Genomic DNA, 20,341 nt, shown 5'->3' on the forward strand with positions numbered 1-20,341 from the left:
CCCCATTAAACAGAGATTGGGGGAAAAAATAAACGGGTAATAATAATAAAAGAATAGAGGATTTGTATCTGCAGCTATAAACTGCTTACTAACATCTATTAATGTCGAGTTAAAGCTTAACGAATAATGAATTCACTATTTGCTAATGTTTAATAGATGATTCATAGTGTGTAGCTATTATAAAGTGTTACCTGTTTAATGTTCTTTTATGCTCAGTAAAGAGATTATTTAAAATACAGTGAAATAAATGTAAAATAAAATAAACATTAAATTAATGCTAAAAGTTAATAGTTAAAAATTAAATAAAAAGTTAATAATTCAATTCAGAAAAAGTAATAAATTAACCAATAGTTCATTTAGTACATAGATAGGTATTCTGAAGATCACGATGAACTGTTTTCATTCAGATACTTCATTAAGTTAGTTTTGCATTGGTTTGTTTCCTCTAGCAGGACATTTAGCTTCTCTGTAAGCGTTCTGTGTATGTAGCATTGTATCCAAGGCTCAGTCTTGGGTCCCCTCAGCGTTTGCCATTGTGTGTTTGGTTGACCTCCGAGACCTTCCAGGGTTTGCTGGGGTCTAAAGGGGATTCGGCAGCTGCCTCTCCTTAAACACACACAGCCTCAGTGTGCAATGGCAGCCATGCGTTTCTATGGGCCTCACCTTCCCCCGCCGATTTCCCCTCGTTTCCCTTCCCCCTGCTTTAACTTTACTGGGGATTCAGCTGATCAGCTGCAATAGTTGAACATATATGGCTTTGTGCATTAGTTTTGTGGCGCTCCACCCTTTCCCTTTCACTCAACTCCCGCTGAAAAGAGCGGCGAGTTGGATTTCATAGGATGGGATTTGAGGAATTCTGGGATGCAGTTGGACAGGAGGGGTCAGAGTGAGAGGAACAATGTCCAACGCTGCACGGCAAAAGGGAAACAGATGTCGGCAAGGTATGCCATCCAATAAAACTCCTGATTACACAAGTGGAAAGAATTCCTACCTCATTCTGAGGAGAATTGGGCCAAACCTCAGTTTTTCTTGAAGCTTAAGAAAAGAGTGCTTGTTTAAGACTGTGTATCCCACACAGATTGTTTCGTCAGCCCGGTTACATGTGGATGACACTAGGTACAGGTGTGAAGACAAGAGTCTGACATGTTTTGATCACTTCTAGAGGTGGCCTAGTGAAACATGCACTTTGTGTGTATAAATCAGATCCTCCAGGATTTCACGATTCTGTGATTGCTGAATTTAATGCAAAGTCAAGCAAATGTCACAATTTTGTGGAGCTCATAATTTAAAAATATTGACTTTGCATTTATTTTCGAACAAATTGTTTCATTTTCAAATATGATACAGCAAGCTTTAGGGGTAAACACTAGTTTCTCTTTGTGTTTACTTAATATAAATTACAGAGACCAATAATTTTTGATGTCCAAAAATTAATAATGGATTACGATGTGTAAATTTGTGTATATTTTCACTGCAAACAATAAAAGAAATGGTACAAAATTTGCCACGTTTTGTGAAAACTTAATGAAATCAGTCATTTTAGTTGGAAAAATCAGTTTGTTTTTTTCCCCACAAAAACCTGAAGGGACTGGTAAACCCTCATAATGTGATTACAAAAAAGACTACTCACCACCTACTGACCGAATGTGATCATTATGGGATGTTTGTTTGAAAATACACTATTACAACATAACAAGCAGCCATTGAAACCTTTTTGTCTCAAGACTTTTGGTTCCGTTCACTTCCATTGATTTTCAGAAATAAAAACAACTAATTTTGCTGCTTGATGTTGCAAACTTGTGTTTTCTTATGATATTATTTCTATTTTTATGTATTGTCATAAACACAATTGGTTGTGAAGCAAGTTGTTTGACCGTTTACTGTCGATTTTTCTATTCTTAGTCATTTCCCCATAGGCAAATAAATCAGAAGTTCTAAAACAATCGCAGAAAAGAGCGCACTTCCACATTTCTTTGACTATTTTATGCAATAGAAAATTAAGAGACCACAATTCTGTTATCTAGATTTATTGGATATAGGTTTTAGTGAAGTCTTAAAATTGGTATATTTCGTCAGCACCAATTTATTAGTGGTTAGTGCATTGTCGACACATGCACTCCGGTGCTTGTGGTGACCCAAGTTCAATTGCCGCCTCGAGGTTCTTTGCCGATCCTTTCCCTCTCTCTGCTCCCCATGCTTTCCTGAAGATACTCTCTACTGTCCTATCCATTAACGGTGAAAGCCCGGAAAAAATAATATAAAAAAATAAAATAAAAACATTTATATTTCTACATTCAAATAGCTAATTTCCTGCTGGAAAAAAAATGTTTTTTTTTTGTTTAGTACTAAAAGTAGCATTGTTTTCATCTAAAAGTTATTAGTTGAATTCAAACTAGTGTTATCACAATACTGGAATTCGATACCAATCAGAACTGAAATTTTAAAAACGTCCATTTAAGATTTGAGCGCTGTTGAGCACATTCTTAAACACTGCTGATTTGTCATTGTGTTCAGTCAACAGAAATGACTGATTGGCCCTAAAGGTCATCAGTTCCCCGAATTCACCACTGTTTACTGTGTAACAACAGATACAGGGACATCGGAGCATTTTAAAGCTGTGAAGTTCCGTCTGTGGTTACACTCAATAAACAGCGGTGAGTTCGGTGAACTGATGACCTTCACGGCCAATCACAGTCATTTCTGTTGAGCACGTGAACACAATGGCAAATCAGCACTGTTTAAGAACGAGCTCAGTAGCGCTCAAATTGACATTTTTAAAATTGCAATACTAATTGGTATCAAAATCTAGTATCGTGGGGTGTGAACCTACACTGGTCTGGGCGTGGCAATCAGCTGATCCATTAGAGACGACGACGCGGTGGAAAAAATCACTTTGCACACATGTTCGTATCTGGATCCACAAGTAACGTTATCGTTGTAACAGCCGAGAGAGGAGATAAAACGCTACCTCACGAACATGCCAGCAGGTCAAAGGGGCCACAGGAGAGTGAGAGTTTAGCTTTCATTTTCTCCATAGCTGGGTTCTGATGTACTTCCCTGTCAATGAAAGACTGTCCAGTAAACGCACAAGCAGTGAAGGGTGCACAGTTATCTGCTTTTTAAGTAGTTTTAGCATTTTAGTTACTCGCGCGCGGTCTCCTCCTTTGCCATATAACGCATATGTGATAAATGATGTCAGTGCATAATAACCAATATGATCTATTAATGAAGCGATACAGAATTACTCACGTCTGCATCGCGGTGCATCGAAAAAACTATAAATTTTGACACCCCTATAAAATATTGTGTAAATAATTGCTTATAATTATTGTGTTCAAGAAAACCAAATGGTCTCTTATATGAAAAACTGGTAAAAAATTCAATGCTAATAAATTAAAACTTATTGGTAAATCTTTTCATCATTGTCAATTGGGCACATACGTTTTTATGCTCAATTTAGGTTTTCCAAAATACATCATCCTACTGACTCCAAACTGCACAGTACTGAACTTTTGAAAGTCATTTTATTGTGAATTCTTTATATTTGTTGGTAGAATAATACACAAGATGTCTGACAGGCCTCTATGAAGTATCATGGGTGGGATTTGTCTCCAGGCTCTGCATAGAAACACCATATTGTCACGTCATGTGTCGACGGCTTTGTGAAGAAGGTGGGAAAAACCAAACACTTTTGTAGTCTGGGGCCCCTCCTCTGTTAAAAAACCCTGTCGTGGCCTTTTCACAAGACAGGAGGCAGCTTGAAACTCATGTTCATCTCACCTTCTCTGGAAGAAAAAGAGTCTTTTGGCTGTACTGCGGTATAGTGATGCCATTTAATACAACGGCAAAATGCGTCAGAATCGGTTCTCATGCAGTGCTGTAGGCCTCTAACCTTTCTCCGGGGTTGAGAAAAGTCTGCGTCCTGCTTGTAGGCGCCCGGTTTAAACCCTCGAGACGTCTATGTGTTAGGAGGAGTGTAAGAAAAATGCACCATTGTGGTTTCAGCCCACTGTCTGTGTCTGTTAGCATTCCTCTAGAGTGTCAGCGCTGTCTCGAACTGTGAGGAAAGAGGAGGCTTTCACAACAGATTCAGACTGGCTTCCCTTATCCATGTACCAAAACACCACAATCATCCACTAGCCCATCTTTTTTTTTTTTTAAACACATTGTTTGTCTGTGTTTAGAATGCATGTATAGTCTCATTTTTATATGAAACTACTTATTTAAAATGAGCTGAATCAACACAATTGCTGAGATTTTTTAGGGGGACAACTTAATTGTTTTATGTTCAATCTACTTAAATTTGTTAAAAAAACCATTAAGTTAACTTAATCGATTTGTGTTGGGATGAAATGAAGGGATTGTGTGGATCTAAGCTTGTTTTTATTAAAACAAATATAAATATGCATATAATAAATAATACTCATTATAATAATAGAATTATACAAAAGCAAGTTGTTGTGAATAAACTGATAAAAGCCCCCCGGGATGAAGGCATGGAGGCAGTGGTTTTTATATTTATGTCGAAAATAGTCATTTTTGTAACATTTTAATCCTTTAATTCTTTTTCATTTGTAAAGATATTTCTGTATTGCTGTACATCCTGTGAGTTTTAAGCAATGTGTAAGGGAGTCGAACAACTAACGCGCCTCTGCTCTGGACTTTAGACCTGCTCTCAGCTGGTCTATTGCGCAGTCTATTTTAGATCCTCAAAATAGCAACATGCCAACAATGCGCCTCAACACACCACTTTTCTAGACCAGAACACCCATGAATCCACAAAGTGGCGCAAATGGATTTGCTGTTTATACAACGTGGCTGAAAACGGGAAAATCAAGGTTGCATTGATCTGAAAATAGCAACACGTCTTGGAAACACGTCTTGTGCCTAATTTGCGCCGGGTGTATGATAGGACCCTCAAAGTATGAGTAAGCATTTGCCCTTCTGAAGGCATACATGAGTAAATTACGCTGTGAAAATTATTATATGTTATATATGTAAATGTGATGTCCGCTGACAAATGTAAACCCAATCAGAGTAACCGTAATCTATTTTGCTCACCAGATCTGTTGTGGATAAAGGCTAAATTATCATTAAATTTGACCAAAGAGAGTGATTAGAGATGTATGGCATTGTATTTTGAAGCTATATTGTCAAAGAAAAAAGCCTCTGCAAAAACAAACGACAGTTGAGCAGAAGGATTGGACCCTGTTCAGCAGTCTACATGTGTTTCTTGAGATGTACACATCACATTTCACAATAAATTAACAAAAGATGTAACTAAACATACTGTATTCCTCTTCAGAGTGGAGATGAATGAATGTGTAATCTGTAAACCTTGCATTTTGCATTTCTGAACTGATTTTGAACATGCTGTTGCCCAGTAACGCATAGTAAACAATTTTGGGGTCTTGTTTTCAAAATAGAAGTCCCACTTACATAGTAAGTGAAGTCTGTGCTTAAAATAACTAAGGGGAGGCTATTATCACTGTTACATCACTAATAAAACATTTGGCTTTTAAAATGCAGCCTGAGCCATGCATATTAATGATTTTAGACCTTTTTTATGATCTCAGAGCTGCATATGAGTTTGTGTGCTTTTAGTGGTGAGGCTGCTCATCAGGTCCGGATGAATGACCTAAAGTAGGCATAAATGCAAATGAGGAGGGCATGGACCGTGAGTCTCATCATAGTTTGTTTTGTGTTCTGATTGGCCCATTGTCCACCGAGATTTTACACTCGTGGAACTTACATGAGAAAAAGGAAACAGTGGTGTCTGAGGCTCACAGTATGCACATTTCCATATACCAGGGCCGTGAACAGGGGGGTGGCCCAGTGGCTAGAGCCACTGCCCCTTTGCCCTCATTGGCTGAGGTGCCCCTCTTGCTAAGTCTACCTCTTCATTTTGCGATCGCCACAGCTAACCCTTGCCTCCCACCCCCCCGCTTTTCACTTTGCGATCCCTGTCCCCGCTATTCACTTTGCGATCACGTTGAGCACCTGCCCCTGTAAGGGTCAGTGCACGGGCCTGCCATATACTGATCTCTTATTATTTTACTATGCCTTGGTATACCCAGATTTTCATTATAGGGCACCTTTAAGTCCCACAACACAAAATTTCAGTTAATTTAAGACCTTTTAAGTCCTAACATTTAGCTTTAATGGAATTTTAGACTTTTTAAGACCCTGCTGACACCCTGAAAAAAAACTGAAGTGCAATTCCTGAGGAAAAACTACTCCGAGTAATTTGAGTGTTGGTAATTTGTTACTTTACACCACTGACTATGTTCATAAGCTACTTCTATCAGAGGAGGCAAAATGTTCCAGCTTTCCTCCCAGCCCCCGCAAGACTCCACCATACTGCCCAAATTACTAAGAAAGGAAGGTGCTAATTTAAAATAATGTGCACTTATTTCTTTTCCATCTCTCTTCTTTCTTTCCTGACGGAGAAGGAGAGTCAGCCACTCCGCAGGCCAGCTTTACAGAAATAAATCAGGTGGACAACCCTCCCTGGCAGCCGCTGGCAAACACCCCAATCCCAAACTCCCCCCTCCCCTTCCACTGGCCAACGTGCAGGAAGAGCTCTGAGTCGGTAAAGACGGCGCACAGGAAGTCTTTGTTCGGAGAGCTACTTTCCCCAGGAACAATATGCTGCATTAATACGGCCGTCACTCAATCTTGACCTGCCCGTTTGAGCGTTTATAATCTCATTCATCATTCAGGGAGAAGACATGATAGAGTAAACTGTCATGGGTTTCATTCGGCAAACAAAGACATCTGGCTGCAGGCGCTTTTCAAAATAGTAAAAAAAATGGCTGCATTTCTTAGTGTCTGATTGCACAGGTATTGAGTGTCAAAAACTCCCAACAGCTTTTGCAACATAAAAAGCGTGGATTCTTTCCAGTAATGACTTCATGATGAGTGCATCGCATGCATTCAAATGAAAATGAATTTACTCGCATGTCTTGGGAAATGCAAATAGCATGGGAGTTTACGTCCATGTGACAGATAAGTTGCACTCCGGACTGTCATGAACACACTCAGGATGTAACCATGTTGTAAATAATGTTCATTTTCTGTTACACACTTTGTTTAAAGGTGCTGTACAATCGTTTTTGACACTTCCAAAGCATAAAAATACCATAAAATGTTTGCAGATATTTAAGAAACATGTTCATATTTAAGTGAACATTCTTGATTATCTGAAAAACAATGCTAAAGTCAGATATTCTGCTTTGAAAATGTCCGTTATGTGTCAGAATGTCTGTTTTTTTTTTCCTTCTTTTAACCCGCCCACTGCCACTTTAGCCAATTATCTTTTAGCACCCCGGGTTGCCTTAATGGAAAAGAGCATATTTCATTCAGAAAGGCTCTTAAATTATTCGTACGTGACCGAAATGTGACCTCCGGTGGACAGTAGCAGGCTCCGAAATGAGATGCAGAGTCAGAGTTCCACATGAGGTTATTAATTAGCAAATAATATAAATATAATGAATGTAAACATTAGGTGAGCAGGTTACATTGTAACCCTGTGTCTTAACAAACACGCTATGTGACGAGATTCGCAGTGATAAGCAATTTGGCTGTTTACACCAGACGAAACACAACAAAAATTTAAATACAGCCTTTTAGAATACGCACTCACTCACGAAATGGTATGGTTTATAATCTTAAGTAATACATATTTAAAACCTTTTTAACATTATTAAATCTACATGCTGACTCACTGATATGAGTCACAGTTCTATGGTTTAATTTGAAATGGTTTATTTTATTTTCAAGATCTGAGGTGAACTATCTGCTGCTGCTTTCAGTAGTATGGCAATGAATGTCATGTAAAATGGCATTCAAACTCACATTATTAGCATTTAACACTGAATAAAGCACATGAGGTGTACCTGAGGTCATCATTGTCAGTTTTCTGTTGTTTAGCTGAAAGAAATCGGAGCTGTTTCTAATATATAAATTCGAGGTGTTGGTTAAGACAAAAACTCCTTTTAATATGGAGAATATGCGTTCTATCGTGAGCCGTTGCTTTAATTTAAATCATGGTTTGAATAAGCCTTTAGGCTCGGTTGTCATGCTCGCTCCTTTTAGTCGTTAATCTGGCAACCTGCGCTTGCGTTTGATTTGATCCAGGAATGCAATACCTAGTTCAACCACTAGGTGTCAAACTTGCGTTGCGCACCTTTTATTAGACCTCAATGCATCATCAGGAGCCACGGTTATTCTTTTTGTTTTGCCTCTATTTGTTTTTATTTGTACTCTAAATGTATAAGTCCTTATTAAATGCCTCAGCAAGACCCATAGTTTCAGGTAAAATATGTTTTAATCAGTGGTGGACTAAGTACACAAATTAGGCACTTGAGTAAAAGTACAGATACCCTAATAAAATATTACTCCAGTACATTGTAAAAAAATGCCTTAAATTTTTAAGCTGAATCAAATTTACCTTATGAATCCATTAAACTTATTATGTTATATTATGTTAAACTGACTTAAAACAGCTTGCGTAACTTAAATTAAGTTAGAACATGATTAACTTAAGTTACAATCAACTAAAATATATGCTGTCATGACTAATTGATCATATAATCTTTTTACAGTGTAGAAATGTAATGTTGAATTAGATAAATTGTCCGTATGTGTGTGAATGAGTGTGGATGTTTCCCAGTGATGGGTTGCAGGTGGAAGGGCATCCGCTGCGTAAAACATATACTGGATAAGTTGGCGGTTCATCCCACTGTGGCAACCCCAGATTAATAAAAGGACTAAGCTGAAAAGAAAATGAATGAATGAAATGTAATGTTCCCCTTTTTAATATTACTTGGTACAAAAGTACTTGTTATTTAATAAAGTCAAGTAATAAAAGAACATGCAGTTGGATGTTTATTTAGAAAAAAAAAAAAAATATATATATATATATATATATGTATATGTTATCAGTGCTTGTCACAATCTAATAACCATACAAATAATTCAATATAATTCAAGTGAAAACGAGTGAAACCACATTCAGAACGGTTTGTAAAATCAGTGAATCATTTACTGGATACTCACTCTGAACAGGTCATTTGAATCGGTGAGTCATTTACTGGACATTCACTCTAAACAGATCATTTGAATCAGCAAGTTGTTGACTCTTGAACAGATGCCAGTCCAATTGACAAACATTGTTCAGTGCAATCTGTGAACCGATTTAACAGCTTAAATAATTCAGCTTGTCCACAAATCACTACTATCTTATCTCTGTGACTATTTCTCCTCTTCAAAGTATTTTTTACTCTGCTTTATACAGGAAATTTAGTGGAGTAAAACATAAAATACATTGATTTGCATTATGTAATAAGGTAAAAGTTCCTTTAAATACAATAAAAACTCCAATAAACTACTAGCAAATGAAATGTAAATGTAAAATACTGTCCACCACTGTCTTTAATACTCAACTAAACACAAAACTCATGTCAGCTTTACACCTGAATGTGGTAAAATTAGCAGAATTTTAATTTTTCCTGTCATTATTTGAGTTTAAAATCAATTGCAGGTTTTATAGTAAGCCCAGATAAAGTTGATAGTCACTCTAGTTGTCTAGTTTTTCCATGTATTTGATTAGGTCAGGAGCATTTAGAGCAACGTGAAAAATGGAAAGCCGTCTATTTTCAGAAGTAGTAATGTCAGGACGCGTTCCAGAAATGGTAATTGCAAGCTTTTCAGAAACAAACCCAATTCCCAGCAACCCACTTGGTTTCAACCTCCCGTCTGTCACTTTCTCTCTCTCTCTCTCTCTCTCTCTCTCTCTCTCTCTCTCTCTCTCTCTCTCTCTCTCTCTCTCTCTCTCTCTCTCTCTCTCTCCATTTTTTTAAAGATTCAGGCATGTCCTGGCTCCACTCCCTATATCAGTTTGCGTTATTTTCCTCCCTGTAATGCAAGCCTTGTGACTGGAATCTTATTTTGTCACGTTCGCTGGAATAGCAACGATTCTGAGGCCTTTCTTTAGTGGAAAACGCTAAACGTAGAGATTTCAAAGAGTCATGCTGAAGCTTGCGTACTCTGTAATGACTTAAAATAGCTACTCTTTTGGCAGTTACATATTTGGTTGGGGATTTTTTTTCTTTTTTCTTTTTTCCACAATTGGGAAATCCTAGCTGGTTTGGATTAGGATACTGCAATTATGGCAGTTCAAATATCGGAGTATTTGGAGATCTGTCCAATTGCGCATGTGGTGTACAGCTGTTTGGCGAGTGTAAACAGACGCGGGCTCATTTGTTCGTTTGTTTCCTGTTTTGTTCGGTTAATTGAAATGAGTTGGTTTGACCACCTACAGTTGTCGGTTTTCTTAAAGCTACAGTTCGTCCTAAGCTCATTCTGATGTGCTGTTTGACTTAAGGGACTCAAAAAGGAGATATTTTGACCAATGTTCATACTGCTCTTGTTTTTCATAAAGTGAATGATTTTTATTTTCAAAATATATAAATTAATATAATAATGGATTTTAAACATTGCTAAACGTAACACTGAAATTAATAAAATCTGTAAATATTATTTAATTTGACACATAAATAGAAATAAAAAATGGCTTACTTAAAAAATTTAAATAAACACAAAAATAAATGTAATTCACTATTTCTACCATAAATAATTGAAATGATTTGGTTTGACCACCTACAGTTGTCGGTTTTCTTAAAGCGACAGTACTTCTGATGCTCTTTCAGATGTAAAGCTCGTCTTATGCTCATTCTGAAGTGCTGTTTGACTTTGGGACAAAAAAAGGAAATATTTAGAATAATGTTCACAGTGCTCTACTTTTTCGTAAAGTGACCAAATGATTAATTAATATAATAATGGATTTTAAATAATGCTAAAAAATAACACTGACATTATATACAAGTTCTAATATTATTTGCTTTGACAAATAAATAGAAAAGAAAAAGGACTTATTTAAAAAAAAAAACAATAATTCACTATTACTACTATAAATGATAAGTTATTGGGACAAAGAAGGAAATATTTACAGCAATGTTCATGCTGTTCTTCTTTATCGTCAAATGATCAGATGATTTAAAAAAAATATAATAATTATATATATATATACAAAAGAGTCTAGAGGCAAAAACCTCCAAGTGCCATCTGACATTTTCTTCTAAAATGAACTTTTCTTTTTCTCAGTCTCCTGTTTATGATCACTTATGCCAATTTAAATGATGCATATAATCAATTTTTCTTTGCTGTAAATGTGAAATTTTTCAAAATCAGAATTTTTTTCCTCCAGCTCCTGTATGTAGGTTCAGCAATTTCAATTTTATGGCAAAAAAATAGGTTATTTTCATTGCAAAATTCTGATTGCACTTATACTATAATAATACACACTATAATAGACTTTTTAATAATGCTTTTAAAAAACACAATAATACAAGTTATAATAGATGCAATAAAATGTTTATTTTTTTGACTAATAAATAGAAATTAAATATGACTTATTTAAAAAAAATTCAAAACTAAAAACATACAAAAATACAGCTAATTCACTATTAACTAACACAGATTATACTAAAAATTATTGAGACAAAAAAATTTAAACTGCTCTTCTTTTTTATGAAGTGACCAAATTGTTCTTATTTATAGAAATATATTCATATTATAATAATGAATTTTAAATAATGCTAAAAACGAACACTGACACAAAAATCGGTTATTTTCATTGCCTTTAATGTTAAATAACTGATCATAAACATAAGAGGCTGAGAAAAATGTTTGTTTTAGAAGACAATTTCAGATGGCACTTCCACTATAATAATATACACTTTAATAGACTTTAAATAATGCTAAAAATGACACTGACAATAATATGAGTTATAATAAATACAATAAAACTGTTTCTTTTTTGACGAATAAATAGAAATTAAAATAATAAAAAAATAGGAAGGAAATATTTAGACTCATGTTCACACTGCTCTTGTCCATGCAATGAAAGTGAATGGTGACCAAATGCTTTCTGTTTGTTGACAGGTCATAAATGTGGACGGCACCAACAGGATGACTATTCTGGAGGACAAACTGCCTCATATCTTTGGTTTTACGCTGCTGGGGGAGTACATCTACTGGACGGACTGGCAGAGGAGGAGCATCGAGAGAGTTCACATCACCAACTCCACTCGAGAGGTGATTGTGGAGCAGCTGCCCGACCTCATGGGCCTCAAAGCCACCAAAGTCATGGAAGCTGAAGGTGAGAGATCATCCTTTTCTTGCTTTCCTGACTTAAAATTGAGAGTGTTATCAGCGTTATTCTGAAAACTACGCCGAAAGTTGTATTTTGATTGCTATTATTTAAGATGATTTTAATTGTATTTAATTAACTAATTAGAGAAGGTAATATATATATAATACAATTTATTTGATTGTTTATTATGTGTGTAGGGATGGGGAATATGGCAAAAAATACCTTTACCCCCTATAGATTGACCTTTTGATTAGATTTTTTCATTTGATTATTTTTTTTCTGTGTGTAACTCAGTTTTATGACAACATTACTGAACATTTTCTTCATTAATTTTGTTAATAAACATTCTCATTATTATTCTCATTATTATTTTTATTTAAAGATTTATTTTGCATTTTTTACATTTGACAAACATAAACACCCATCAAGGGCAGAGATGGAAAGGAAAAAAAACTGAATAGGTACACACTTGGATCAAAAACACTAAGTAGGGGGATGGATGGATGGATGGATGGATGGATGGATGGATGGATGGATGGATGGATAGATAGATAGATAGATAGATAGATAGATAGATAGATAGATAGATAGATAGATAGATCTCAATATTAAAATTCAACGCAGAAGATTTTTTTTTTGATGATGTTTATGTTGAGATTATATTTATGTATATTGTTCATGATATTAATATTATTTACTATTATTAATATTTAATATTATTTAATATTATTAGTTTTGTCATTGTCAATAAAATCTTTTCAATTAAAAAGCTGTAATATGTAATGATTGATATTTCATTAAATATTAATATTAGATAATTTGGTAACTAATTTTCATTTTCACTTGGTAACTAAGTAATAAAGGGTTTAAATGAGCTAAACTGATATAAAAAGAAGTTGAGGCTTAATAGAAATATAAAAAGGTACTTAAAAATGACAAAAACCTAATTAAAATACTCAAAAGCTCATTTATTAATACTGTAATAGACAATAAATGATGCTAACATAATGTGGATGGATTATAATACAATGTTTATTCTTTAATTTTTACTAGTTTATTATTAAACAAAAATAATGATTACATAAAATAATGAAAGCAGAAATAAAAGTGTACATTTCAAATAAATCTTTAAAAATAAATCTTAATTCATTATTAACCACTTTAATTGTATAATAAACTAAACTAAAATAATGCTGATTATAATATAGATAGTAATCAATATATTACTTCATTATTTGATACTTGAGCTTTATTTTTTTCACTTAAAAAAATCCTTTCTCCAACCTAAACTGATGGCCTCAAACACCATCAATAAATCTCAATAAGATCAACATCTGTCCATGGATCTGCTACATCTCTCTGTGTTTGTCTATTCAGGCACCAACGGCTGTGCCGAAAACAACGGCGGCTGCAGTCACCTGTGCTTCCACCGGCCGCAGGGTCTGAGCTGCGCCTGTCCCATGGGCCTGGAGCTGCTGAGCGACCTGCGCACCTGTGTGGTTCCTGAAGCCTTCCTGCTGTTCACCAACCGTGCCGATATTCGCAGCATCTCTCTGGGCACCAACAGCAATGACGTGCCCATCCCGCTGACTGGGGTCAAAGAAGCATCCGCACTGGACTTCGACGTTTTGGAGAACAGAATCTACTGGACCGACGTCAGCACCAAGGTACGGGATGCTGTTCTGCATGCTCATAACTCCGAAACAGAATATCATGGGTGGTGTGGACTTAAAGGAACACTCCATTTTTTTGAAAACAATATTTTTTTCATATTTATTTATTTATTTAACCAGGAAAGTCCCGTTGATATACAATATACTATCTTGTCAGGCAGACAGCATAGGGACAGAGTTACCGAAAAATATATATTACAACACATAGATACACACACAAATAATGTCAGGGCCTAGTTTGTGCCGGAACACGGCGGATCCGGCACCTCGTTTTACCTATCCCCCTACTCAACCGCCCTCCTCTCCCATTCGCTGTTCACTTTCACTTTTTTTCGCGACTCTCCAATCCTCTTCACTTTCGTCCCTGACAGCCCTCTGCCATCCAACGCCCCGCCATTTAATCCCCCCTCCCCCCCAACTCTTCACTATCGTCCACGACACCTCTACATCCATGACTTTCCTTCACGACACCTCTACATCCTCGGGTAACATGCCGGATCCATTACCCGGATCTGTTCTGGGATCTCGCAATTCACAAATTAAGCACTGAATAATATAAACCATAATCAATTATTAAAACGTGTACTGTTCTAAATAGACAGACTTTAAGATATTTTTAAATATAGTTATAGATTCCATATGTAGTAGATCTTGAAACTCCATTCGTATGGAGCATACGAGAGTGCAGATCGACCTAACTCAGTATGAAAAAATGGCATCTTAACTCCCCTAGAGTTGAACTGTTTTTGGTCACTTTTAGCTTAGCTTAGCATAAATCATTGAATCGGATTAGACCATTAGCATCTCACTCAAAATTGATCAAAGAATTTCGAAACTGTTCCTGTTTAAAGCAATATTTATGAAGCTGCAGACGTGGGGACCCAACTGCACGCTCAGACCAGCACTTCCAGACCTATTGTTAGGATTAGGGTTAGGGTCATATGTTCAATGTTGTTACTTAATAGAAAGTTCAGTATTATATAATAACACTGAATGAAGTGATGTTTATTCTTTAAAATCCCAAAACATGCTAATTATACATTTTTTAGTGGTGCTTTTAGGGCTGCACGATGTGGAGAAAAACTGACATTGTGATATTTCATTTTTTTTATTCTGCAAAATATATTGCGATATGAGCATAATTTCACCAGAAGACTATTAATTCATGATTTAACATTAATTGGATGATTTCGTAGAGGAGTCCATCTGCATGAAATATACAAAATGACATATATATACTAAATAAAATGAATTAAAGTAGGTGAAAACAATAGAACAAAGATAAATATGAAATATATGGTTTTTAGCTGGAGTCTAAAGCGGGTCACACACCGGATGCGCCGCGACACTGCGCACACATGACAGTTGAAAGTATCGCACACCAGACCCATACATTCGCATGCTATTTTAAATTAAACTATTCAAATGCCTCTCTGTGGTGCAGCAGAAATATGAACAGTGTCCTGAGTCATGGCTGGGCACCGCTGACTTGCGGCGCCGGTGTGTGTACCCTAATAGAAACCTATGTTTAGAATCCTTAAATGTATGACGCTGCGTGGCGCTATGCGGCATACCGCTGAGCGGCGCTTCTGGTGTGTGACCCCCTTAACAGTCTTGAGGTACAGAAATTTAATAATCTAATGCAAAACAACACTGCATAGTCTTTGCTGTATGAATAATCATAACTAATCTTTGTTAAAGTGGCTAACTTTGTCATTTCTTGTGTCCAAATGGTTCAAATTTGCTCCTATAGTTGTAATAATAAAGGCCTTAATAACACATCCAAATAAAAATGTAGATAATATAAATCTGTTATTAGAAATGAGTTATTAAAACGACGATGTTTAGAAATGTGTTCTTTCTGTTAAACAGAAATAGTGGAAACATATTTCACAGGAGGCCTAATAATTTTCTATTCAGTATTGAGTGTAATATTTTGATCTCGTTTCTCCTCCAGACCATCAGCAGAGCGTTCATGAACGGCAGCTCGGTTGAACCCGTCATCGAGTTTGGTCTGGACTATCCTGAGGGAATGGCAGTGGACTGGATGGGCAGAAACCTCTACTGGGCAGATACTGGCACCAACCGCATTGAAGTGGCCCGTCTGGACGGCCAGTACCGGCAAGTGCTGGTCTGCAAAGATCTGGATAACCCTCGATCGCTCGCTCTGGATCCTGCCAACGGGTACAGCTCCATTCTTTAAATTCAGCACATAACACTGTCTGTCCATTGTTTTATTTCTTCTGCTTTAATCAGGTTATTATTTAGACATATAGTTTCTTACATATTTGAGTCCTCGAAGTTTGCGAATCGATCATTGATTCTAGTTGGATATTTAATGTTCATTTTATTAATAAGTGCATGATCTAATTATAATTAATACAATTATTAATAGTCTGTAAGATTAAAAGACTATTAATAATTGGTAATTATATAGCTAATAAAATTACTAATAAACAAACAGTACTGTTTTAAGATAAATATTTAATTATTTTATCAATAATTAAATATTTTAATATATTTTAAATTATTTACAATTATTTAAATAAATAAATATGATTCATAAATCATTTTTATTTATAATAAAATAGATATAATAAATTCTGAGCTAATGCAATTAAGACTAACTTTATTGATTATTAATATTACTATTAATATTTTATTATTATTTTTACAGATTTCATGTTTATTCATTCATTCATTTTCTTTTCGGCTCAGTCCCTTTATTAATTTGGGGTCACCACAGCGGAATGAACCGCCAACTTATCCAGCATATGTTTTACGCAGCTGATGCCCTTCCAGCTGCAACCCATCTCTGGGAAACATCCATACACACGCATTCACACTCATACACTACGGACAATTTAGCCTACCCAATTCACCTGTACCACATGTCTTTGGGCTAGATTTCATGTTCATAATGTTTAATAATGAATTAAAATACTTTATTTAATTTACTTTTATTTATAAAATTAATAATTAATAAAATAAATTAATTAATAAATGCTACTTTAAAGCCCATTTCTAAAAATAAATAGGTCTCATTTTAAAAGCATTCATTAAATAGCTTCCTTTTTTTCAATAATTCTAAGCAAAACTATAAAAATTGGACTAAAAAAAGGATGAAATATGGTACTTTTCCCTTAGTCATTTGCGTAATGTTAATATTTTTTCCTTTTATATTCATTAATAAATTGAGCCAATCACATAAGTGCATAATTTAAAGAGTCAAACTGTGTTATAAAAAAAACATAATTAATAAAGCCAATTAAAGAGATGTCATCATAAAAGAGTTATCAATTATATTCAGCGAACTGCTCATGTTTTTCGGTTAACCATACGCTTCCTACACATGTTAGCCCTCTGGAAGTTTGCTAATCGATCATTACCGCTAGTTAAACATCAGATTGCACACTATGAGACTCGCGGGTGAAGCTGTTCCACCTCAGGGCATACAGTTGTGTGTGTGTGTCAGGAGACGAGTGTGAACTTGTGGCTCAGAGAAGTGAAGTCAGGCATTCCTGCGGTTCCTGAAGCCTCCATTAGCAAACACATTCTTCAGCATTGTCTCTTCTCACCTGAACACTCAAAACTGTCGCCTCGCTTCACTCACAGCTGGAACCAGTGCATTATGGGGGATTTTTTTTTTTCACCGCGCGCTTATCGGACATTCGTAGCGATGCATTTGGTGTTCATTCACAGTCTAAGCTAGTGGTTTCCAAAGGTGACAATCAAATACATTCAAAATAAATACAGGCCCCAACTGAATATTGAGAATGATCTCTGACTGGCGGCCTCCAAAGTTAAACCGACAACAGGCTTGTGCTGAAAGCATTGTGCCCACCGGTCCCTTTATAGGTGAGGTTAATATTCAATTAAACTAATTATTAAATGACTATTACAATTGTATGGTTGTAAAACTGTTGCTCTTTTTTGTGTTGTCAATATGCTCATGTTTATTTAGGCCTATTGTGTGCGCAACGTTTGTGTATTTATAACAACCTCCGAGAAATCACTGGCAATGTTATTTTGAGGGTCGCGGGCTGAAAAGTTTGGGAACCCCTTGTCTATTGTGTTGGCTTTTATTTTGCTAGGAAGTTGTTAGATTTAATAAACTATTTAGTTTTTTACTTCTAAATGAAATCATAAATATTTATATAGTAATTTTAAATGTTATATTTAAATAGTCAGTGTTGTGTTTATTAATTGTGGTGTTTGGTTTTTATTAGTGTATATTTATAAGAGTGAATGGTTTAAAAGTGTAATATTATTTGATGTAATATAATTAGGTAAATAAAAGTGACATTTAGATCAACTAATTATGATAAATAACTATATGTTTATTTATTTTGATTTGCTGTTACGTTTAAATGAAATAACATTACCTGTACATTTATGTATTATTATAAATTGACTACAATTGGTTAATAATAAGGCAACGCAGTGGCGCAGTAGGTAGTGCTGTCGCCTCACAGCAAGAAGGTCGCTGGTTCGAGCCTCGGCTGGGTCAGTTGGCGTTTCTGTGTGGAGTTTGCATGTTCTCCCTGCGTTCGTGTGGGTTTCCTCCGGGTGCTCCGGTTTCCCCCACAGTCCAAAGACATGCGGTACAGGTGAATTGGGTGGGTTAAATTGTCCGTAGTGTATGTGTGTGTGAATAAGTGTGTATGTGTTTCCCAGTGATGGGTTGCAGCTGGAAGGGCATCCGCTGCATAAAACAAATGCTGGATAAGTTGGCGGTTCATTCCACTGTGGCGACCCCGGATTAATAAAGGGACTAAGCCGAAAAGAAAATGAATGAATGAATGAATAGTTAATAATAAATTGACTTACATTTTTCGCCTAATTTGCTGTAGATTCATTCAGTGTATTTAAGTTTATTAATGGTGTTTATTTTTATTTGTGCATATTTATAACAATGTATGATTAAAAAAATAATATTATTTTATGTAATATAGTTAGGCAAATAAAAGTGACAGACATATTTATATCAACTACTTAAAATAAATAACCGTTTATTTTAATTTGCCGTTACTTAAATGAAATCATAAATTTTTATATTGTATTTTTAAATAGTAAATATGAATATACTTTGATATCAAATAACGTAATATAATGAATTTATTAATGCATATTAATCGTGCATTAATTATAGTATAATTTATACAGTATAATGTATATAATTATTTAGTATAATTATAAATTGATAGTAATTAGTTATTAATATTGTTTTCATTTTAGCCTAATTTGCTGTAGATTCATTCAGTGTATTTTAGTTTATTAATGGTGTTTATTTTATTAGTGCATATTTATAACAATGTATGATTAAAAATATATATATTATTTTATGTAACACAGTTAGGTAAAAAGTGACGTACATTAATAGCAACAAATTAAAATAAGTTTAATAATGTTTATTTTAATTTTGCTGTTACTTTTAAATAAAATAGTAAATATTTATATTGTATTTTTTATTTTTATATATAAACATAACTTGGGTATCAAATAACTTTAAAATAATATATTATTATAAATTGATTATAATTGGTTATTAATATTTATTTCATTTTAGTAGAATTTGCTGTAGATTCATTCAGTGTATGAAGCTATAGTTTTTGTTGATGGTCTACAGAACAAACCATCGTAATACAAAGACTTGCCTAATTACCCTAACCTGCCTAGTTCACCTAATTAACCTAGTTAAGCCTTTAAATGTCACTTTAAGCTGTATAGAAGTGTCTTGAAAAATATCTAGTAAAGTATTATGTACGAATTATTTACAGGGGCTAATAATTCTTCAACTGTACGCTTTTAATTAAAAAAAAATTCTGTTTTAATGGAAAAAAGTCAATTCTATCGTATTGCAAATTAATTAATTAATTTATTGTGTTTTGAACTAATACCTTGTGTACTGTATGCATTGCCTGTTGTTTATACTGTATAATAAATACTGTATTATTATACTGTACTGTATTATCTGTTTTGTTCTTTATGCAATAAAGTAATTTCATTTTGGTTTTTGGTACATATTATTAAGTAAATTATTTGAACAAATGGGTTTGCAGGTACATGTACTGGACTGAATGGGGAGGTCGACCCAGGATTGCTCGCGCTCACATGGACGGCAGTAACATCGTGACTTTGGTGGATAAAGTGGGACGAGCAAACGGACTGACCATTGACTACATTGACCAGCGGCTCTACTGGACAGACCTGGACACCTGCATGATAGAGTCCACAAACATGCAAGGTACAAAACCATGCATACTGCACGTACATTGACTATACTATACCTCATTGTAAAAGCATATTCCAGGTGGATTCTTTTCTTGTATTTGATTTTATATTGCAATTTTGCCTTAACCTCGCAATTCAACAACTTTTCCTTGACTTTTGTTTAAACTTATGACTTTTTAACCAATTCTGTGTTTATAGCTCATGATTTTGAGTTTAT

The 20,341-nt window shown here is 35.0% G+C and overlaps 1 protein-coding gene across 1 annotated transcript in view; it reads left to right on the forward strand.

Annotated features, from left to right (window-relative positions):
- lrp5 (low density lipoprotein receptor-related protein 5) overlaps positions 1–20,341 on the forward strand; it is a 129,133-nt gene that overhangs the window by 81,889 nt on the left and 26,903 nt on the right. The window contains exons 9-12 of the mRNA XM_056451349.1: positions 12,007–12,223; positions 13,595–13,884; positions 15,848–16,074; positions 19,953–20,137. Coding sequence (XP_056307324.1) covers positions 12,007–12,223; positions 13,595–13,884; positions 15,848–16,074; positions 19,953–20,137 — 919 coding nt within the window. The remainder of the gene's footprint in view (positions 1–12,006; positions 12,224–13,594; positions 13,885–15,847; positions 16,075–19,952; positions 20,138–20,341) is intronic.

This window comes from Danio aesculapii, chromosome 25, assembly GCF_903798145.1.
Source record: "Danio aesculapii chromosome 25, fDanAes4.1, whole genome shotgun sequence".
NCBI lineage: Eukaryota > Metazoa > Chordata > Actinopteri > Cypriniformes > Danionidae > Danio > Danio aesculapii.